Below are 23270 nucleotides of genomic sequence, written 5' to 3'. Positions count from 1 at the left end.
TGATCAATTGCAATTAAAAAGCAGCTAAGTAGGAAAAGGCTAGCCTGGTCTTGTCAGATCTGAGGGGCTAAGCAGGGTCAGCCCTGGCCAGGGTTTGGATGGGAGACCTCCAAGGAATACCAGGGTTGTGACATCGAGGCAAGCAATGGCAAACCACCTCTCAACGTCTCTTGCTTTGAAAATTCTATGGGGTTGACAAGTAGCAGCAAAACAACCGTGTGCTGAAATACCTGCAAGAGTAAATGTACAAAAAGAGACTTCAGCAAAGTGAAACACATATGTTATCAGCAGTAAATCTGTACATAAAATCCATCATAGGAAATTTTTGCCTCCATTTTTGGTCCTATTCTACATAGTAGCAACCTTGAGAGGTGCACTTTCAAGCTTAGGAGACCTGGCCCATAAAGAAACTGAACAATATTGTCTTGTAAAGAAATTGGAATGAGACTTTCTATTGTGGCTCTTTGTTCCTGAGGAAGGACCAGAAGTCTGAAACACTGTATACTACCTAGGAAAAGTGTTGGATATCTACTTTGGACTTGATGCATTCTGTAGGCTTCTATATTTCCTATGATGGATTTTATGTACAGATTTACTGCTGATTACATATGTGTTTCACTTTGCCGAAGTCTCTTTTTGTACATTGACTCTTGCGGGTATTTCAGCACACAGTTGTTTTGCTGCTACTTACCATTTTGTATTGTGTGCTGCATTGTTTTGTTAATTCTATGGGGTTGCCATGAGTCAGCTGTGACTTGACAGCACTTTCCACCGTGTAGGAAAAAACTTTTTAACTTATTCTTAGAGGGTTTGAAATTTCCTGTTTTTCAAGTTATATAGCCTTCATGCTTAGCCTATGGCAGCTGGACCTGAAACAATCATGTTGATGTAGTTTTGAGCATATTTCAGTGTTTGAACTTGAGAAGCACACTTCATAGAAGAGGCTTTCTAAGTAGTCGTCAGTGAGGAGGTGAGCAGATCTGCCATAGTCTTAATTGTGAAGTCTGCATCCTTCGATTAAATAGATCTCAGAATGTATCAGGAATAAAGAGTTTGGTCTTTCCCCATCCAACTGGCTTCCCCCCCTCCCTCCTTGTCCATTCCTTACAGCTGTTTTTGGCCTCTTGTTGCCTTCATTGAGTCCAGCTATTTTCTCCAAAAATAATATGCTTGATGCCTGGTTCCCCAGTAGGTTACCCTCCATAATCCAGATTATAATGTGACATTAAAAAAACTGAAGCAAACAGAGGTGTACCATGCCAAATTGTACTTCCAGGCTGCAGATGCAACTCTTCATAGGATTCATTCTATAAATAATGGAAAAGCAAAACTTGTAAATATTTAAATACTCACTGTCCAACCCTCTCTTACACCATATTTTTGCTTTTCTTCTAGATTATAACTTTGAGCGGCATCAGATTCGACCCTTCCAGCTCGCAGTAGCTCAGAAACTGCTGTCTCATGTTTGTTCCATTGCAGATTCCAGCACTCAAAATCTTGACTTGGGCTCCTTCGAGAAAGTTGATTTTCTGATATGTGTCCCTCCTTCGGAAGTGACATATCAGCAAACGCTGTTCCACCTCTGGCATTCAGGTGCTTATTGCCACAAATGTGTACAAAATATCAAAATCTGTCAGGTTTGGATGGGCTGATGTTAGTTGTCTGCGTCTTTTAGGTGTCCTATTAGAGCTTGGTTTGGAGAAGGAGCATCTTACAAAGCAGAGGGTGGAGCAATACGTAGTCAAACTTGACACAGAAGCCCAGAGCAAATTTAAAACCTTTTTGCAGAACTCCATGCAGAATCCACACACGCTCTTTGTCCTGATCCATGACCATGCTCACTGGGATCTTGTCAGGTAAGAATGGTTTAACTTTTCGGTGTACAGTGCTAGATACGGTTGTGGTGCAATACAGTTATATTGCATTGTGTAGGATGGTGGTTTTCCAGCTATTCTGAACACATATTCACAGATCAACTTGATTCTTTTCTCACTGCCTTTGCCATTACACCCAAAATAAGTCAATGTGCTTAAGCATTCCGAATGTGACCATATAACTGAAGGATGGGAGAGCTTCCTTCTCGGTCCTCCCCACCCCCAATTCAATTCAGAAGGGTCTGGGAGGAAACAGTGTTGACTTTAATTTGAGGGTTTCATTAAAATGATAATGAGAGCAATCTTGAGCAGAGTTACACCCTTCTATTGAAGTTTATTTATTTATTTATTTATTTATTTCGGCTTCTACCCCGCTCGAACCCCCCAAGGGGTCTCTGAGCGGCTTACAGTTACTCTATTATCCCTAACTATGGCCACAACTTAATTGGGGTGGGAACTGCCCTACCGGCACCCTGTAGATGGAGCTATTGTTCTTCTTACTCATGATTCGCCCCCTTGGCCCATTGCTGGCACGGCTCCCTCCCGCTTTTCCTCCTTCTCCTCCTGCGACCCTTGGCGTCGGCTGTGGTCGTTCGGTAGATCCATTCGGTGCCTGGTTCACATTGGCGCAGCTTCGGCTCTGTTAAAGTTAATGGGTTTTGAAGAGTGTAACTCAGTTTAAGATTGCACTTCAAAGAAGGTGAATGGGGAGAATGAAACACTGCTCAACCAAGGTCTTTAGTATTTATTTATTTATTGAATTTGTATCCTGCCCTTCTCAAAAGCAGACTCAGGGCAGGTAACATCAAAATTTCATTAACAATACAATCAGTTGTCAGATATTAAAACATTAAATTTAAAACAAATTTAGATTAAAACGAAGTTAACTAAAAATGGTGATGGTACTATCTATGTGACCCTGAATACTGAGATTAGGGCTCTTTTTGTAGCAGGAACTCCTTTGCATATTAGGCGACACACCCTTAATGTAGCCAATCTTCCAAGAGTTTACAGTAGCCCCTGTAAGAAGAGCTCTGTAAGCTCTTGGGGGATTGGCTACATTAGGGTTGTGTCGCCTAATATGCAAAGGCGTTCCTGCTACAAAAACAGCCCTAAAATACATCTTAATATTTTAAATTTAAATTAGAACCATTGTCAAACACATCTGATGACTGAACTAGTGTCTATTTGACACCACTATCTGATTAATGATGTGTTTTTTCTGCGCTCAGGGAGATTGAAAATATGGATCCATGTGTTTCTGTTTTATCTTATGCACATCTTTATAAGGCTAACCCTTGGAACCACGTATTCTCTTTGTCTTTTTTTTTTTAAGCAGCACAGTTCACAGCCTTTATCCTCAATCTGATCCAGCAGTGGGCCTTGTGGACAGGCTGCTTAACTGCAGAGAGGTGAAAGAGTCCCCAAATATTGTGACGCTTCATGTGACTTCCTTCCCCTATGCTCTGCAGACACAACACACTCGCATCAGCCCTTACAATGAAATCCACTGGCCATCATTATACAACAATGTAAGGGAGATTTTTGAGGCTCTGATTTTAGGCTCTATGTGAGCTTTTCTTATATTGAGTTTGGCTGTACGAAAGATGTTGTGTGGTGTGACAGGGCTAGAACAGAATGGGGCTTAATCGCCGATCTATGGACACTTCTCTTCTACGAACCCCTTGATAACTTCCCATTGGCCTTGATTCCTTCATCACTTTTCTTCCTACTGACAGAGAACCCTTTGAGGATGGAGTTTAAAGTTTTTGAACATAGCATCCATCTGTTGACAAGCACAATGTAATATTTATTGAAATCAGTATCCTCACTTGAGCCAAGTACCCTAATACCCTACATTGCCACAGAAGATGCTGGGGTATACTCTCAGGGCCTAGCTATATGCTAGCTGTGGTGTGCCTAACCTGACTCACAGTCACACATACCTATTTGCCCCTTTCTTGGGCTCCACATGTCCTTAGTGACAGGATCCCAGGACACTGTCAACCAGCACAGTAGAGGGAAGTGCCCTCCCTCCCTTTGGCATCATTGCTGCTGGTTCAGAAGACATCAGCTGCTAGTAGCAGAGAGAGGAGGGCATACAGACTTCCTCTATACCTCACTGGGAACAGAAGAAGGAGAAGATATTTAGGTGTAATAGTTTATGCATGCAACTTCAATTTTGCAAGCCACGACATGCAAATGGCTGTTATGTAAATCGATAAGTAAGTAACATGGGTGGAACAGGCCAAGCTATGCAGAAGATGATTTTTTTTTTTGGGGGGGGGGTGATCTCAGAATCTGGCTGGCAATAGAAGAGGTGCTTGTCCATCAGAAGAGAGCTGTCCTGTCATATAACAGTTGCCTGTGTAACCCAGCCAGACTGAAATCAGTACTGATGAACATATTAGCTAAGAGGAAATGCAATATTAACTATGGAGGTAGGATAGAGTACTGTTCTCGGTCCTGAATGTATATTTGTTAAAACCCGTGAACTGCTAAATAATTATTATGAAGTGTTCCTTTACATTTACACAGTCTCGTTTATTCTAGGGAGCTGATTTGTACCATGAAAGCAAGAAGTACTACGGACTGTCTGAGTTTGTTGAATCCACCCTTTCTGGACACAGCCTTCCATTGCTTCGTTATGACAGCTCTTTTGAAGCAATGGTCATGGCTTTGGGGAAAAGGTACCGTAGGTGGCTTACAATTTTATTGACATTCAAGAGACAGTACAGCTCTGCAGAAAGGATGGTGTCCCGTGAAATAGAACGCTTGGGTCTTGTTACTAAATTTAATCTTTGCCCTTGATCAAATATATTCCTTTTTTTAAAAAATGGTATGAATATTTCAACAACAGTAGACATTCCTTTTATCTTGTTACTGGGATATCAGTGGCAAAACATATAGGCAGACATTGAAACATGAGCCCCTCTACCACACTCTCTTATCTCTCCCCACCCCAACTGTGTAGTGTGGGTGGAACGGCACTACATAAAAGGTGACTTTTCCACCTTCTCCCTCCTCATTTATGCCCCCCCTCGTATTGTGCTACCAGTGGGCCCTCAGGAACATCATGTGGGTCAAAGTAGGGGGCTACCATGAAAAGGGAGGATTAGTGAAAATTGCCCTCTTTATCTTTTGCAAGTGGGATCGTAAGAGGAAAGGGAACTTAGGATCCAAGCTGTGATGTTTGATACAGCCTGGATAAATTCAAGGTTATTATAATAATTCCTTTCCCCCTAGCCAGAAATAACGGCAAGAGTTTTAGTATCAGCCCCAGGATTTGATTTGTAGAGGTGCTTTCCACCAGTCTCTCTAAATACCACAATTATTTTTTTATATTTTCTTGCTCTTCTTAACTTAGGCCTTCTGTATTTTCCCCAGCACTCTCTCTCTCACACGTTCACACATACATTTTTATCCAGCTCAGCAGGTCTAGTGGGCAGAGCCATGGAACTTGCCCAGCTGTCACCACCAGTTAATGCTTCCTTGCTAGAAGCACCAGCCTCAGAAATACATGCTGCTTTCCCTTTCTGGTAGTCAGTATTCCTTCAGACAGATCCAGAGTTATCTTGGGCAGGGGTGTGTGTGTGTGTGCAAGCTTCCTTCCCACCTGTCTTTCTCACCTAGTGTTGCATTGAACCTGAGACACTCCGGTTCAAACTGCTACTCTCTAATCATGAAGGCCTCTGGGTGATCTTGGCCCAGTCATGCACTCTCAGCCTTACCGCCTCACAAGGTTGTTGTAAGGATAAAAGGGAGGGGGGGATGATGTGTGCCACCATGACTTACTTGGAGGAAGGGCAGGATAAAAATGTAATCAATCAATAAAATAATAAATGAGTAAATAAACGTACATGATTTTGCCAGAGATGGATCTACAGTCTGAGAAGCCATGAGGTAATGATGCTGGTGGGAGACTAGACTCAGTTACTAGTGAAGGATATGCAGATAATGCTGGTGATGAAGAAGAGTTGGATTTATACCCCGCCCTTCACTCGGAGTCTCAGAGTGGCTTACTATCTCCTTCCCTTCTTCTCCCCACAATTGATACCCTGTGAGGCAGGTGGGGCTGAGAGAGCTCTAAGAGAACAGCTCATTGACTCACTCAGCAGCTGCAAGCGGAGGAGTGGAGAATCAAACCTGGTTATCCAGATTAGAGTCCGCTGCTCTTAACCACTACACCAAACTGGCTTTGGTGGTGGTTTGCATGGGTCTGCCAAGGGAATACTGTTTTTTGGTGAAAACTAGGTAGCATCTTTCAGCACTTTATTTATTTACGTTTCTTTCCCCCCCCCCTTTTTTTTTTGGTATTTTTGCGTGTGTGAGTGTGTGTGCGCGCTCATGCCTGGAAGTCATGGCAACCTCTGGTGACTCCTACTGGGGCACGGAGGACATTCAGAGAAGTGGCCTGATAGCCTGCCTCTGCCTCCCAGCCCTGGTATTCTTTGGAGGTCTCCCATCCAAATACTTGCCAGGGTTGGCCCTGCTTAGCTTCCCAGTTCTGACGAGATAGGGCTTGCCTGGCCTATCCAGGTCAGGGCAGGTTTTTATTTATTTATGTAAGGATTGATTTTTGAGTGGCATAAAGTGGTACCTTGACAGGTCAGCTTTAGATAATTTAACAGGAAACATGGGTAAATAGTCAGAAAATGTTTCATGGACACATCATGTTCTACAAGCAGTGCACCCTCTGAAACCTTTTACTGCATTCTGTTTTGTTCCAGGTTTCCCAGACTGCATAGCGCAGTGATAAGGACGTTTGTTCTTGTACAGCACTATTCTGCAGCCATGATGGCCGTGTGTGGCTTGTCCCAGATGAAGAACTACACAACAGTTGAAACCCTAGAAATCACTCAGAATCTCATCAATTCATCAAGACAATGCCCCAGCGGTCATGGGCTTATGGTGGTTTTAAGGATTCCATGCATTCCATTGGCGGCAGTGGCTTACGAACGCCTCAACCATGTGCGGGAAAGACTTGCCCTGGAGGACCATTTTGAAATCATCTTGGGGAATCCCAACTCTGGAATCACCGTAGGGAAACACTTCGTGGAGCAACTCAAGGTAACTTATACAACCAATCAGCTCCAGAGGAGCTGAGCTCTATAGCTAATCTGGCTGCTGACCAGAAATGTCTGTTGACATGATGGCTGAATTCCAGTGGTGGACCAGCCTGTTCTACACAGGATCTAAAGCTCTTTGTATATATTCACTCACTCAGCTCTTCCTCCTGCTGGATAAGCAGCTAGTGTCAGGGCACTCGGCACTATCCCAGTGTCTTTATGCTGTGGGGGAGCTGGCTGAAGTTGAATCCATCCGAGACAGATGTCTTGTGGCTGGGAAAGACTGAGATGCCAGCTGGAGGGTCGTTCCCGAGACTTGATAGTGTCCAGTTGATAGCTGTAGACTCTCTAAAGAGTCTCAGGGTGTGGTTGGTTTCTGTGCTATCATTATATAAACAAGTATCCATGGTAGTGCGGTCAGCATTTTTTCACCTGTGCCAAGCCTGCCAGCTGGCTCCTTATTTGTCCAGGCCAGACTTTGCCACGTTGATCCATGCAACGGTCACCTCCAGACTGGACTACTGCAATTTACTCTACATAGGGCTACCCTTGAAAATGCTTCAGAAACTGCAAGTGGTTCAGAATGCAGCTTGCCAGGTTGCTGATTGGAACATCGTGGTCAGCTCATATTATTTCTGCACTACCTACCAATTAGTCTCTGGATCCAATTCAAGGTGTTGGAGTTAACTTTCAAAGCCCTCATACCTATGGGACTGCCTCTACCATTACAGCCCCCGATGCTTCCTTTGGTTGTTGTTTAGGGGCTTCTTGCAGGTGCCTGGCCCCAGGATGGTTCAGTTAGCTGTCACCAGGGGAAGGGCCTTCTCAGTTGTGGCTCCTACCTTGTGGAATGCACTCTCTGATGACACTCATGCCCTGCCGGACTTGCTTAGTTTCCTCAGAGCATGCAAAGCTGAATTATTTAGGTTGGCCTTTGGAAGGTAACCACATGTTTGGGCTGTTTTAATAGTGGTATGGTGACAGCCATGTATTTTAATGTTTTAATATTTAATGTTAATATTTTATTTGTTTTTATGTTGCTTTTACGTTATTGGTTTTAATGTGAGTTACCACAAGACCCTGCAGGTGAGTGGCAACTAAAAAAAAAGATAAATATTCTGGTATCAGTATCCAGTCATTTGAGCACTTGATGAATGCTTCGCTTGTTAATGGCTCTGTCACTAATTGGAAGGTAAGGACCTCAGAGTCCAGGGGCTTCACGTGTGTTTGCTGAGGACTGCCTGACCGGGTTCATCCTAGGTCCTCCTGCTCCTGACTCTCTCTTTAATGACACAACAATTACTGGTAACAACCAAAAGTTTACTCCCTTACAACCCGTGCTCCACTAGTTAGCCTGTTCCCTCCCCATGGGCTGGAGGATGGCTTGATAATCCCAGCCTGAAGCATAGCCTTCACCTCTTTTTGGACTGGCTCCCAGGTCTTCCTGGGTAAGGGGCAGTACAGCTTCCTCACAATCTTTTCTGGTTCGGTGTCAATGACATATTCTAGCAGGTGTGTTCTCCCAGGCACTGGTGAGAAGATGAGACGATACTTTTCTAGCACCCATCTCAACTCATCCTGCTGGTCCTCTGACAGAGACCCCACTGGGATCTCGGGTAAGGTGTCTTCCCTTTGGTTCCAGTGAGGGATGGCCAGATCGTCTGGGATGTCTTCTGCCACTGTGAAGAGAACTGCCAATTCTTTCCACTCCTTGAGCAAGTTGGCATGGAGCCATTTGATGGGTGACTGACTTGTTCCACCTTCCCCCCATATACGTTGGTCCCCTTTCATCCAACTATCAGGAATGGGCCCACTGAAGGATCACCTCCTTTATGTCCTACTACTGGTGCAGACACCAAGAATAAAGAGCCATCCGTCAAAGTCCTGTCCTTAGCCTTCCTAGCCTAGTGCATGTTTTGTGCTTGTTGGGCCCCTTTAAGGTGTTTTTGAGCCCAGTCTCAAACTGTCTGCAAGGTTTTGTGTAATCTAAGGGTTGAGGTGCTGGTTCTTTCCTGCCAGCCCAGCCTTCCGCTAGTACCGCCCTTGGTCTTCTAGGGGTACACCTGTATAGTAGGTGAAATGGAGTTTCCCTAGTAGAGTCTTGGAGCACTTCCCGGGCAGCAAACATTAATGGGTCCAATACCTGGTCCCAAGTCCTAGCACCATTCCCTGCACAGTTTCTCAACATGCCTTTCAGGGTTTGATTGAACTACTCCACCAGGCCATCAGTTTGTGAATGGTAAATTGCGGTCCTGAGATGTCCCCTCTCAGTACAGGGCAACGTTCCCACAAAATCCATCCCCACTCAAGAGAAAGTTTCCTCAATCATGGGTAGCGGCTCTAAGGGAGGTGGTGTAGGTCCTTGGTGGGAGGCCTTTTGGCACTGAGGACAAGCCGCACAATAGTCTCCTATGTCCCAGGCCTACCATGGGCCAGATGAAATGCTGAAGGATATGTTGGAGGGTTTTAGCCCTCCCCAGTTGCCCAGCCCAGATCCCTTTATGTGCCTGGGATAGAGGTTCTAGCCATAACTTACAGGGGACTACCAGCTGTTGAAACTCACCTAAGTCTGCCCAAGAGCCTCATGTGATATGCCATAATAATACCTCAGACCGCTCAGAACAGAATACTCTGCTGGCTGCCCACCGATCATTAACAGCTCCCTCCTCCACCACCACCTGCTCCCTTACCATATCCAAGGATTGATCTTCTTGCTGCCAGTGTCAGAAATCACCGTCCGCTGTCCACCTCTCCAGATCCATTACAGATGAGTTCCCTGTACTGTTTGCAGAGGGGCCCCCTGATCCTCCCTAATTGGTCTGGGGAGTTACCATGGTTAAGTCTTCCAGTTGGATTCGTGACACGGCACACATCAGGCTTTGTGGGGCACTCCTTGGGGAAGATTGGTGGGTACTAGTTCCAGATGAATGATAGTAACAACATTACAGGAATCTAGAAGAGCCTGTACTTCTTGATTGAAGATCTTTGCTTGTACTATCAGCAGGGGATTGCTGTTTCCACCCATTGCCTGGGACACAGACAGAGTCAAATTACATTCCATATAGGGGCAATCTTGTTGGAAGTGTCTGGGCTGTCCACAAGTAAAGCACAAGCCTCTAGTGGTGGGGCCTCCCAGTCCCTTTCTCCCCCCCGAATGGGGAATTTTCCCTTCAGTGCCTTCCCAGGGAGTCTTGGGTGTCTCCTTTGATGGATCCAGATTAGCTGTAACTGGTATTCTGGCACTCATCTTCAGTCCTGGCCAGCCCCTTCCTCAGGCAGGATGTTTCAGTGTCCAGGCTTGACCAAACTCCCGTGGCACTTTGAATTTTTGTTTTGGTCCCACATCTGTAGGCCAAGCCTTTTTAGGGTTCCCTTCTGTGGACTGTGTCGTGCCCCCTGTGTCCCCCATCAGATAAGCGGTCTCAACAGTCCAATAGTTATCCCACAGTTGGGCCACTCCCTCCAAAGTCGCGGGTTGCTGCTGCATGACCCAAGCCCTGCAGGCCAGCAGCATCACCTGTAGCATCTACTTGATGATTATTTGGTCTCCTATCTTCCGGTTGTGAGTCTTTCACCTTCAACCATTTTGGGGCCAACTCCTTAAGGGCATAGGCTGTCTCATAAGGTGTATCTGTTTTGTCCCTTTTATATGCCCTTAATCGCTGCCTATAGGTCTCCTGGGTTATGTGGAATTTTTTAAAGACAGCTTGCTTCACTTTATTGTAATCAGTGGCATCCTGCATATTCAAAGCCTGGTATGTTGCTAAAGCCAGGCTGGTCAGAAATGGCTCCAGTATGGCAGCCCATTGTGCCCACAGCCAGGAGTCTGCAGTAGCAGTCCTTTCAAAGTCTCCCAAATAGGCCTCTACATTATCTGAAGGCACCATTTTAGGAATATGAAAGGGCCATGCCGCCAAGATTGAATCAGCGGGGTTGGGTGTTGTGCAGGTTTGCATAATGTGTGGGAACTCCTGTAACCACCTGTCTTGGTGGTCTAACACCCTTTGAATTAATTCACCTTGGGCAGCTGCTAACCACCCCCCAAATTGCTACGGTCTAGTTGTGACACATTTGCACCTGTCGCTCCCTAGAGCTGACATGGTTTCCCCTTCAGTGCAGCTTCTCAGCCTTTCAGATCCTGGACGAGCCCCCACTTGTCACTAATTGGAAGGGAAGGACCTCAGACCCTGGGGGCCTCACGTGCGTTTGCCGAGGGCTGCCCAACTGGGGTTCATCCTGGGTCCCCCTGTTCTTGACTCTCTTTTTAATAACAATTACTGGTAACAACCATCAGTTTACTCCTTCACAATCCATGCTCCACTAGTTAGTCTGTTCCCTCCCCACAGTGAGTCCATCTAGTGAGGGCATACCCTTCTGTTCCTACTCCCTTTATCTGTAGCTGGGCTTCTGGCTGTGAAGGTAATGCTGTCCATTCCTTCTGTATTGCTCATGCTGATAGTGGGTGAGTAGGGCGGTAGGGGCATCTAGCCAACTCCTCTCTCTGGCGTCTCGGTGTCAACAGCTCCTTTTTCGATTTTTGCTCCTTGCCTTCTTTCTTCCAGGCTTCCCCAAAGCCACACATCTCACGTCTGCTTGGCCTTTTCCCTGGGTAGTCCCTCAACTGTCCCCTCTCACTGGCTAAATCCTCTTGCCAGCCATCCTGACCCCACCCACTCATTAGTGAGCTCGAGCCCTTCTGCTCCGCACAGACTCCCACTTCTTAATCCCAGATCTATCAATGTACTTGAAAGTAGTTCCATTTATTTAATTAGGGTGCATTCAGAAGAAAGCCTTAGTTGATTAATAGGTCAAAGGAAATTTTAGTTAGTAGGACTGAGACTTCAAGCATTTTTATTTTTTGTCTTGTTGTTTTCTGTCCTTGTTTAAAATGTCATTACTAATAATGGGGGAGGGGCTTTTGTTAAATTCTGTCTTCAATGCACTTCTGATTTAGTCAATTCATCGATTAGTTGATTTAAAAAGCTGATTGTTAAACAACTAAAAATATTTGATTGGTTAGTAGCTTTACGGAGTATTAAAATTAATACTCAGCTCTTATGTAACACTGTTTCTAAGCCATCACATACATAACTTCTGTAATCCTTACCGCAGTAATTAAAGTAAACCAGAATTGTTCTTACTGTCTTCCCCATATTATAGATGAGGCTGAGTGACAGGAGCTCGCCTAAGGCCATTCAAGAAGTCTATAGTTGAGCTGAGTTTTGAACCAGGAATGTTGTGGTGTAGTGCTCACACTTTTGACCCCAGTTTTGGATTGCAGCCACCATTTCTGCCTTCTGCAGTGGCACAGATATATGCTGACTGGTTTGTTTCCAATGTCATGATAGATCTGGCAGAAAATTGAAGATGCTGAATGGAGTCCACAGACCTATTTGGAGCTGGAAGGTCTGCCTTGCATCTTGATCTTTAGTGGAATGGACCCTCAAGGCGAGTCTCTGCCAAGGTAATAGCACTAGTAAACATTTCCCATGAAATCCAGCCTAGCCCTTCTTGCCTTCCTGTGCTTACCTGTGAGCACAAGGTAGTTTCCAGTAACATGAAACCCACTGCCTATTACAATCCTTTTTGAACAAGAACAGCAGAGAAAATCTAATGTTGCCTTTTCTTTGATCAACTAATCTCCAAATGGTAGGGTGTGAACTTTTGAAGTTAATGGAATCAACTTGGTTCAGTAAAAAACATATGGTCAGTTTTTCCTCATTCTGTGGATGTCCGACAAGGCACATCAATTCATCACTATTCCCCAAACCCTTTTTATTAAGTAAGTGCTGACACAGATTAAGGCATGCTGTTGGCTAGGGAATATATCACATTTACTAGCTGTAGAGAAAATAGTCTGGAGGATGTTGCTGAAAGTTAGTGCTTTGTCCTATTTACAGTCCAAGTGTAGATGCTCTGGGGGCTCAAGAAATGACAAATGCCAAGTTTTCTGTAACTGTTATACATCAATAAAAATAACAACAGAGTGGCCACAAGACCTCTTGTGTTGCCCTTGCAGTGATGTTTATTTTGAAACACACTAGGTTTTGGCCAGTTTTGCTTTACTGGACATTGCAATAGATAGGAAATGATCTCAAAAACTCCTACGGTTCTTTTTTTTCTCTTTCTTTCTCTGTCCAAGGTCCTTAAGATACTGTGATCTCCGTTTAATAAATTCCTCTTGCTTGGTGAGAACAGCCTTGGAGCAAGAACTTGGCTTGGCAGCCTATTTTGTAAGTTCTGAAACCTCCGCAGAGAAACTGGTCTCCAATGATGTTCTGGAGAGTGACCCGGAGAAGCTAAGCAGTACTGATAATGAAGATGAAGAAACAGTAACAGAAGGTAAATGAATATTCACAGACTCATTGCACTAAAAGATGCCAACAAAAGGGTCTGGTTGAGAAAAACATTATGAAATCCTGATTTCATAGAAACTCTGGTGCACTTGAAGATCCAGTAACTGTGTTGAATGAGAGTTAATCTCTCTTCACTGAGTTGGCACTGCTTTGATATTCCCATCCTCTTCCCTATCCCATCAAGCAGAAATTGAATGTTAAGGCACAAATATTATGTGTAACTGCAGCACGACAACTCATTTTGAACTGGAATAGTTGCTATTGGTAGGTGCAATGAGAAGCAGAGAAATTCCAGGATTTCCTGTTCCAAACTGAGAACCTGCGTGGTGTATGGTTTAGAATGGAAGATTTGTCTCACTTACTGAGAGTCTTCCTTTCTCCTTCAGTGGGGGGAAGTCATCCAGAAACTGGTTAGGTCACGCCTCTGCTCGCTCGATAGGCTATGCAAATTTCTTTTGTTGCATGGCTCCTATTGGAGTTGCCCTGGCTGACCTCTCCAGTTTCTGCATAGCCCTGCGCTCGAGAAAGCACCTTCAGGTAGGTCCAATGTACCATTCTTGGTGGTCCAGGGATGGGTCAGTTCTCACATCTGGAAATGTAGCTCCTCCTCTTCGATGGCAGGGTCACAATGGCTTCTTGAAATTCCCGAAAGGGAGGGTCTTATTCCCAGATCTCCAGTCTGTCAACAAGCCTCAGTTCTCCTTCTTTAGGCACAGCCAGCAACTCAGGGGAAAACCTTATTAACTAGGAAACTACAGAACTGGCTGAAAGAAAACTGTACTCCCCCAACCATAATGGCATGAGAAGAAGAACAACTAACTTTAAGGATGGATAGCTTATGACAGCCAGCCCCTCCCACACTAAGAGCCGCCCCCAACAAGTTTAAACAAAATATCTTGGGCAAGAAGGACTGACCGCCACCCCGGACCACCAAGAAAGGAAGATTCATGATAAGTGAGACAATCTTCCATTCTCTGGTGGTCCGGGGTGGGTCAGTCCTCACATCTGGGACATACAAAAGCAGTCTGCCCCGGGGAGGGACTTGGCTCCTACACTAGACGGGCATGCTGTAGGACCTTCCTACCGAAGGCCACCTCAGCAGATGCTATCTTGCCTATCCTATCCTATAGTGCCTGGTAAAGGAGTGCAGGGACCTCCAGGTGGCAGCCTTGCAAATGATCTCCAGGGAGGGACATGATCTGTATGTTGCCGAGTTTGCTGCCCTTCTTAAGGAGTGGGCAGTTATCCCCTGTGGCAGATCCACACCTGAGGCCTGGTGAGCCAAAATAATACACCCCCTGATCCACATACTGATAATGGACGTGGAGACGTGTTGCCCCATAGATGCCTTCCTGAAAGAAACAAACATGGAGTCAGTCTTACAAAAGGGTTTAGTTCTATCCATGTAAAAACTCAATGCCGTCCTAACATCCAGGTAATGCCACTCCCTCTATCTGGAGTGCTTGGAATTAGGGCAGAAGGAAGGCAGAACCACCATCTCCATCCTATGAAAGCTGGAATTAACTTTTGGGATGAAGGCTGGGTTAGGAAAATACAGAGCTCCCTATGAAATGAAAGGGCCCTCAGCTCAAACAAAGTGACGCCCTCAAGGAAAAGGGTCTTAAAGGTGAGTTCCTTGACAGGGCAAGTAGCCATGGGTTCAGAGAGGTCCCTGGAACAAGACTAAAGTTCCAGGTTAAGAAATGGTGAACCTGAGGTGGGTTGATTAGAAGAAGAAGAAGAGATTGGATTTATACCCTGCCCTTCACTCAAGAGTCTCTGAGCGGCTTACAAACGCCTTTCCCTTCCCCTACCCGCAACAGACTCCCTGTGAGGTAGGTGGGGCTGAGAGAGCTCTGACAGAAACTGCTCTTTTTCAAGAACAGCTGTGCCAGAACTGGCTTGTCCAAGGTCATCCAGCAGCTGCGAATGGAGGAGTGGGGAATCAAGCCTGGTTCTCCCAGATTAGAGTTCATGCACTTAACCACTACACCAAACCCTAAGGAACCTCCTCACATGAGGGTGTTGGGACAGGAATTTTCCTCTCCTGGCACCCTTAAAGGCTGCAATAGCCGCAACCCGCCTTCTGAGGATACTGGTGCTTAGACCTGTATGGAGACCTTCCAGCAAAAAGGACAGCACCTCACTAACGGAGGCAGAGATGGGTTCCAGGTTCCTCTTCTGACACCAGGATTGAAAAACCTGCCAGGTGCTGTTGTAAACTCTATTGGTGGAATCTTTCCTAGAGGCTAGCATGGTATAAATCATTCCCTCTGAATACCCTAACTTCACCAGGAGCGACTGCTCAACTTCCAGGCTGTGAGGTTTAACAATCCCAGCTGGGGATGCTTCAAAATCCCTTGCAGAAAGAGATCCTCCCTCAATGGTAACCGCCAGGGATCCTTGACAGACGGTCTCACCAGGTCCTGGAGCCAAATGGGAGCCACCAGGATCACTTCTGCCTCTAGGTCAATGATCTTCTGTATCACTGTATCACTCTTTGCAACAGCTGTAGCGGCGGGAATGCGTACAGCAGCTAGTTTGCCATTCGCAGCTCAGGGCATCTACTTCTGTGGCCTGGGGTAACTTTGTCCTTGTGATGAACTTTGGTACCTGACGGTTGATCTACTTCTGCTTTTCCGAATCTCCTACAAATCTGCTGGAAGACTTCCCAGTTCAACATCCACTCCAACTGTTTCAAGTCCCTCCGGCTTAGCCAGTCAGCCAGGGAATTTTCTTGTCCTGCCACATGCACCGCCTCTAGTGACTTCAGGTGTGCTTCCACCCACCATATCAGGGACTTTGTCTCCTCATGGAGGGCCCTGTATCTTGCTCTCCCTTGCCTGTTCATGTATGCTTTGGCATACTTGTTGTCCATGTGGACCAAGACATGCTGTCCCAAGAGAAGATCCTGGAATGCCAGGAGACCTAGCCTTATGGCTCTCAGCTCCAGGAGATTGATGCTGCACGATGACTCTTCCGGAGACCCAGACCCCTTGTGCCATCTTCCCCCATGCGTGTGCCCCCCACCCTCTGAGGCTCACATCCATAGTCAGAATTACTCTTCTTGGCTCCCTCAGGTGAACTCCTTCCTGGAACCTTTGGGGGGACTAGCCACCATCTCATCTGAAGCAGAGATCCCAGCAGCTGAAGCAGTTTGAACCTCTTCCTGGCAATCGAGTCTTGGAAGGGAAGCAGGAACATCTAGAGTGGTCACATATGGAACCTAGACCACTGTAGCACATCCTGGCAAGAGACCATCATCCCTGATAGCTTTGCCAGTGACAGGAGCTCCACCTCAGGACTCTGAGGCATCTGGAGGATTGCCCTCCACAGCTTTTCCCGCCTCTCTGGTGACAGGAAGACTATGCCCCAATCAGTATCTATTAGCACTCCCAAGTGCAATATTGTCTGTGATGGCTGTAAATTGCTCTTTTCCCAATTAATTACAAATCCGTGTTCCTGAAGGCAGGAAACTGTATGATTCATATCTTCTACTCCCCGCTGGAGGGAGGAGGCCTTTATCGGAATGTCATCTAGATAGGGGAAAATAGACTCAGAAGTCCTCAGCCTCACCACAAGGGCAATCAGGACCTTGGTAAAGTCTCTCGATGCTGTCTTTAACCCAAATAGGAGGGCTTGGTACTGGAAGTGCCTCCTGTTCAGTGTTCCCTCTAAGCTGAGTTAGTGTGAGCTAGCTCACAGTTTTTTAGCCTCTGGCTCACACATTTTTGTCTTTACTCAGGAAGGATGGCTCCAAAGCAAGCTGATTTATGCAGTAGCCAAATTGCCAGTAGCTCACAAAGTTGAATTTTTGCTCACAAGACTCCACAGCTTAGAGGGAGCATTGATCCTGTCATACGCAAACCTCAAGAACCTCCGATGAGCTTCTCTGATGGGAATGTGCAAGTAGGCCTCTGACAGATCTATTGAGGCCAAAAAGTCTCCCTTCTGGAGAGATGCCACAATGGACCTGAGGAACTCCATCGTGGGCTTCTTACCTGCCTGTTCAGGCATTTTAGATCTAGAGCGGCCCTGAATTCTCTGTTCTTCTTTGGGACCTGGAACAGAACAAAATAAATCCCCAATGTCCTTTGTGCCTTTCGGACATGTTCTATGGCCCTGATGTCCAGCAGATGTTGAATGGCCATAGGTGACAGCTAGTATGATGGTGTTCTGCTGCTTGGAAGGGCCTGGAAGAGGTGGAAGAGGTGGATCCTGGAGATTGCTTGGAGTCTCAAAAAGGAAGGAAAATGCTTCTTCCCTTTGCCCTCCCTCTTCCTTGGAGGTAATGACTTCTTCTTATCTTTTCCCACAAGGTAGTTGTCCATACCCTTATCAAACAGGTTGCCTTCCTTGAAAGGGACACTAATTATTTATTAGGCTTCTATACTGCCATCCTGGTAAAACAGGCTCAGAGCGGTGTACAACAGAATAGCAACACAATGCCATAGTAAGATTAAAAATTACTAAAATACTAAAAACCAATACAATCTAGCCACAAATCATAGACGGTACCATAATACAGAATTTTATCCTTACCCCCTCAACATGGGGGAGGAAGAGAAGAGAGCAAGACTAATGGCACTATTGCTGTCCTCAGAGATATCATTGGTGGAACATCTCTGCCTTGCAAGCCCTGCGGAACTGCATTAAATCCTGCAGGGCTCAGATGTCATTTGGCAGAGAGTTCCACTAAGTCAGAGGACAGCCAGATGCTCTTTGGTCCAGGGATCTCCACTGAGATCCTCCAATGAGGGTAACACTCTCTGGGGGACATACTACTAGCCACCTTTGCCTTGGCCGATGGGTCTACCTCCCAGTTCTGCAACCAAATGTTATGCCTGGCCGTGACACAAGAGGCCATGGCTCTGGCTGACAGCTGGATGGCATCTAGATAGGCATATGTTGCGAAAGCAGAAACCAGGGTGATCTTTTAAATTTCATCCTTAAGCACCTTGGAGACATTGCTGTCCACTGCCACCAGGTCTGAAGACCAACCATAAGCTGCTCTAGCAAATAGGGAACCAGCCATAGAGGCTCTCAGGGTGGTGAAAGAGGCTTCAAAATCCTTGTATAGGGCCTGCTCGATACGCTTGTTGCAGGGGTCCCCGGGAAAACCATCCATCAGAAGCACTGAGGTGAAACAGGCTTTCCATCGGGTTGTCCACTAAGTGCAGCTTAAACTTCTTAGCTGCCTCAGGCACCAGGGAGTAAAACTTGAAGATAATGTGATGGGCCTGACAGGCACTTCCCATTCGTTGTTGACTTAATTGCTAAACACTGCCAGAAAAGGGACCCCGGTGGGCACCGACCCCGCATTAGGAAGGGTCTGAAGTGAATTATCCAGGAAGTTTGTGTCTGGGTCTGTTTTCGAAGATGCACAGCACCTTGAGTAGAAGTTTACTGTAGAGTCCCTGGGGAAAGAGACAAGTCTGCACAGTAGTGATAGGGGACTCTTCCTCCTCATAGAGCTCTCTCTCCTCTTTGGTGGATGAGGAGTCGATCTCCAGTGTCCTTGTGGTGGAGACCCAGCAAGGGACTGGACTGTCTGGGAGAGCGATCCAGCTTTCCCCTCTTGAGGGGATGAGGGGAGTAGGATGAACAGTCCTCCCTCTTCACCCTGGAAGCACTACTTGAGGAAGAGGCCCTTCCCGCCCTTCTGGGTGGTCTGGTCTGTCGCATTGCCTCTGTAATCTCCTTCCTCATCTCTTCCCTTATCCAGACCAGGAGGTTGGCACAGGCACCATCCCTTGCAAGGTCAGGCGTAGTAACCATGTCCCTCTCATATTCCTGGTGGGACCCTGGGTCGGAGGTATCCAACTGGGAGTTAGGGAGGTCTATCCCGGAAGCAATACTCTCAAGGGGCTGATCTGATGAGAGTCCTGCCTTTGCTTCTATTTTCCGCTCAAACCACAAACGAAGAACAAAGGTCCTCCTTGCCCCACAAAACAGCCTAGGAAAGAAGCCAGGGGAGATAAGCCTTACCATGCTTCAGAAGAGTTGGGGGAGGCTGTCTCGCAACTGAGGGCAGCTGTGCATATGCCGGACCATCCAGGAATGCTGGGAGTCACATGGGAGCCGAGCCGCCCTTGTAGATCCTGCCAAAGCTCTCTGCCTGCTTGGCACTTCTCCTCCGTAGCCACCGTTGCTTTTCTCTCCTGGGTGGCAGGGGAAGCCCCTGGCGCTGTGCTGGAGCCCCACATCTATGGGTCACCTAGGAGACACAAGGGCTGTGGTAGACTCTGGCCACTGCTGAGCTCCCAAGTCCTCTGGCCATGGCAGATGCAGAGTGGGCTCGGGGAAAGGGGGGATGTAGCCCTTCCCCGCTCCTAGCAGGCTGCCCTGGCCCAGAGAAAGGGACCCCTGGAACCTGGTCCCCGAGAAAACAACAAACTAAAACAAAAAACAGAGAAGAAGGGACCAGAAATTGCTGTGCTTTCCAGAGCACTGCAGATGGCGTCCTGCTGCCTTAGGCAGGGTGAAAAGACTGGATAACTGGAAATAAGCCCCTCCCTTCTGGGAATCACAGGAAGCTATTGCGACTCTGCCGTCTCCCAGATGTGAGGACTGACCCACCCCGGACAACTGGAGAATGGAGGTCTAGAACTATGGAAACTTGAATTCAAATCCCTGCTCTTCCATGAAGCTCAGTGGGCAGTCTTGGTCCAGTCACTAGGACCTAACTTTCACTGAGTTGTTTTAAGGATAAAATGGAGGGTAGAACTTTATAAGCCACCCCAGAGCAGGAAGGATAGGATTAAAAAATCCATCTGTGCCCCCCACAAGGTATGCACATTTCCATGAATTTTAAATTCGTTTGGGTGGGATAGCCACCAATGTTCCCTCTAAGCTGTGGAGTCTTGTGAGCAAAAATTCTACTTTGTGAGCTACTGGCATTAAAGTTGTGAGCAAGAAATTTGGTTGCTGCATAAATTGGTTTGCTCCGGAGCCATCCTTCCTGAGCAGAGACAAAAATGTGTGCGCCAGAGGCTAAAAAACTGTGAGCTAGCTCACAGTAACTCAGCTTAGAGGGAACACTAATAGCCACTGAAGGTTTGGAGTATGACAGGTGGGGAAAAAATGAAATTCCCCTTATTTCTCAGTTCCCAATTGCATCTACCAAGCCAGGTTTTCTCAGTTGAAAGTGAGCCCTTGTGGATAACTATAGGTATGGCGAAGGATGTGCTAGAAACCGAAATTCTCCCTAACACATTTGCAGATCATAACCCAATGTGGTTAACACTACAGGAACCACAAAAAAAACCAAGATGGAGATTAAATACTGGAATGCTAAGAGATAAAAAATTTGTAAGAGAAATCAAGAAAGAAATAAAGGAATTTATAAATACTAATAGAACAGAAAATATGCCGTTATCTATCATTTGGGACACTCTGAAAGCAGTCGTGAGAGGCATATTTATAAGATACCAAGCATGGAAAGGAAAGCTAAAACGTGAAAATCTCAAAAAACTGACAAAAGAGCTGAAAGTGGAAGAAGCAAAAGGGAAAACCAAAGGAGTTGTGGAGGAAACAAAAATTAAGATAAAACACATCCAACACCAAATAAACTTAATATTAACACAGGAAATAGCTAACCAAATTGAATATACCAAAGCGTATTATTTTGAGAACGCGAACAAACCAACACGCTGGTTAGCCTACAAACTTAGGAAAGAGAAAGAAAAAAGGACTATCTCGAGTTTAAAGAATGTAAACCAAGAAATAAAACACAATCACCAAGATCTGAAAAATATTGTCGAAGACTTCTATAAAAAACTTTATAGCCAATCAGCGACAGACAAGAAGGAAATTAAAGAATTCCTTGAAAATCATAATACAAAGAAATTCAACGAAGAACAAAGAAAAATTCTAAATGAACCATTCACAACCTGTGATATTGTAGAGGCGATTAAAAAACAAAAGAAGAAGAAAACTCCAGGACCAGATGGCATTCCGGCAGAAGTTTATCAAAAATTAGAGCATGAAATAAACCCAATATTTAAAGATATGATCCAAAATGCGATGAAAACAGGAGATTTACCCACATCATGGAATGAAGCATTAATATCTTTAATTCCCAAACCAAAGACAGAAGTAAATGAGATAAAAAACTATAGGCCTATATCACTCCTAAACGTGGATTACAAGATCTTTGCAACAATATTAGCATCAAGGTTAAAAAAAGTACTAACACAAGTAATAAACAGAGACCAATCAGGATTCCTACCAAAACGTCAAATAAAGAACAATTTGAGAATAATAGTGGATATAATAGAGTATTATGAACAACACCCAGGAAGTCAAATGGCAATGGTTTTTCTAGATGCAGAAAAAGCATTTGACAACGTAAACTGGGACTTCTTGAAAAACAAGTTAAAGCAATGGGAGTGTGGCGACAATTTCCAGACTTTGATAAATGCCATATATAAAGAACAATGGGCAAGGATAATTGTGAATGGAGATTTAACACAAAATGTTCCGATACAGAAGGGAACAAGACAAGGCTGCCCACTCTCCCCGTTACTATTCATATTCGGTATTGAAACTTTAAATGACATGGTGAGGGATAACATAGAAATAACAGGTCTCAAGATAAAAGGTGAACAATATAAACTTCTAGCATTTGCGGATGATCTGGTGTTTATTCTGGAGGACCCCAAAACTTCGATTGGACATTTACTCAATACTATAAAAATATATGGGGAAAAAGCAGGTCTCAAAATAAATTTAGGAAAGACGAAAATAATAACAAAAAATTGTAATAAAACAGAGGTAGAAAACCTGTACCGGATATCCAATATAGAAGTGGTAAAAAAGGTAAAATATCTAGGCATTAACATTACAAATAACAATCTGAACCTCTATGATAATAACTACAAAGTACTTCTAGAGGAGATCAAGAAAGATCTTGAAAAATGGCAAGATCTACACATCTCATTGTTGGGAAGAATAGCTACTATCAAAATGAGCATCCTCCCGAGATTTTTATTCTTTGCGCAATGTATCCCGGTCTTGAAAAATGAAAACTTTTTTGAAGAACTAGATCGCATGACAAGAAGATTCGTATGGCAAGGTAAAAAAGCGCGAATAAGATGGAAATTTTTGAAAGATAGAAAAGAAAGAGGAGGATGCGGTATGCCAGACTGGAAGATTTACTATCAAGCAGCAGCAATGGGATGGATACGGGAATGGATACTCTTAGAAGATAAAAAACTACTACAACTAGAGGGCCATGATCTGTATATGGGTTGGCACGCCTACATTTGGTACGATAAGGAAAAAGTGCATAAAAACTTCAATAACCATATTATAAGAGGGGCATTGATTAAGATTTGGAAGAAAATTAAAGAAAAAATGTACAAAGAAGTACCAATGTGGGTGTCACCACTCGAAGCCTTTATATTGCCAGCTTTACTAACAGAGGGAAAAAAAGCAACCTATGAAAAGTTATTAACCAAAGAAAAAGAATTAAAAACATTCGATAAAACCCTGCATGAACACCTGGGAACAAAATGTAGGCTACACAATAAAAACGCAAGAATGGGAAAAAATGTGGGAAACGAAAAAATTAGTAAGAGCCACACCATACAAAGAGAATATCCTAAAAATGTTTTACAGGTGGCACTGGTCACCGGATAAAATAACAAAATGTTATAAAAATGTCTCGGATACATGCTGGAGATGTAATAATAACGTAGGAACATACTATCATATCTGGTGGAGGTGTGACAAAATAGTAAAATTTTGGAAAATGGTAAAATATTTGATAAAAGAAATTGTAGGAATAGATCTGCAGCTTAAACCGGAAAGTTACTTGCTTAATATCTTGCCAGATATAGTAAATACAGATGATAAATGTATTGTGTTATATATCCTCACGTTAAGCAGAATTCTGATAGCGAAAAAATGGAAATCAGATTTACTACCTAAAAAAGAAGAAATAATGGAAAAAATATTCGAAATAGCAG

At 44.9% G+C, this 23270-nt stretch overlaps 1 protein-coding gene across 1 annotated transcript in view; it reads left to right on the top strand.

The window, feature by feature from the left end:
- The window catches only part of GREB1 (growth regulation by estrogen in breast cancer 1), a gene marked incomplete at its 3' end in the record, with an annotated part of 118709 nt that overhangs the window by 76627 nt on the left and 18812 nt on the right, over nucleotides 1-23270 (top strand). Inside the window, exons 13-19 of the mRNA XM_015416407.1 lie at nucleotides 1396-1593; nucleotides 1676-1856; nucleotides 3214-3406; nucleotides 4428-4564; nucleotides 6605-6944; nucleotides 12292-12407; nucleotides 13086-13285. Of these exons, the coding sequence (XP_015271893.1) occupies nucleotides 1396-1593; nucleotides 1676-1856; nucleotides 3214-3406; nucleotides 4428-4564; nucleotides 6605-6944; nucleotides 12292-12407; nucleotides 13086-13285 (1365 nt within the window). The remainder of the gene's footprint in view (nucleotides 1-1395; nucleotides 1594-1675; nucleotides 1857-3213; nucleotides 3407-4427; nucleotides 4565-6604; nucleotides 6945-12291; nucleotides 12408-13085; nucleotides 13286-23270) is intronic.

Source organism: Gekko japonicus, unplaced genomic scaffold, assembly GCF_001447785.1.
Source record: "Gekko japonicus isolate JY-2015 unplaced genomic scaffold, Gekko_japonicus_V1.1 scaffold1597, whole genome shotgun sequence".
NCBI classification, from domain to species: domain Eukaryota; kingdom Metazoa; phylum Chordata; class Lepidosauria; order Squamata; family Gekkonidae; genus Gekko; species Gekko japonicus.
Note: the sequence above shows the minus strand (reverse complement) of the source record. Positions and strands in the feature narration are given on the sequence as shown.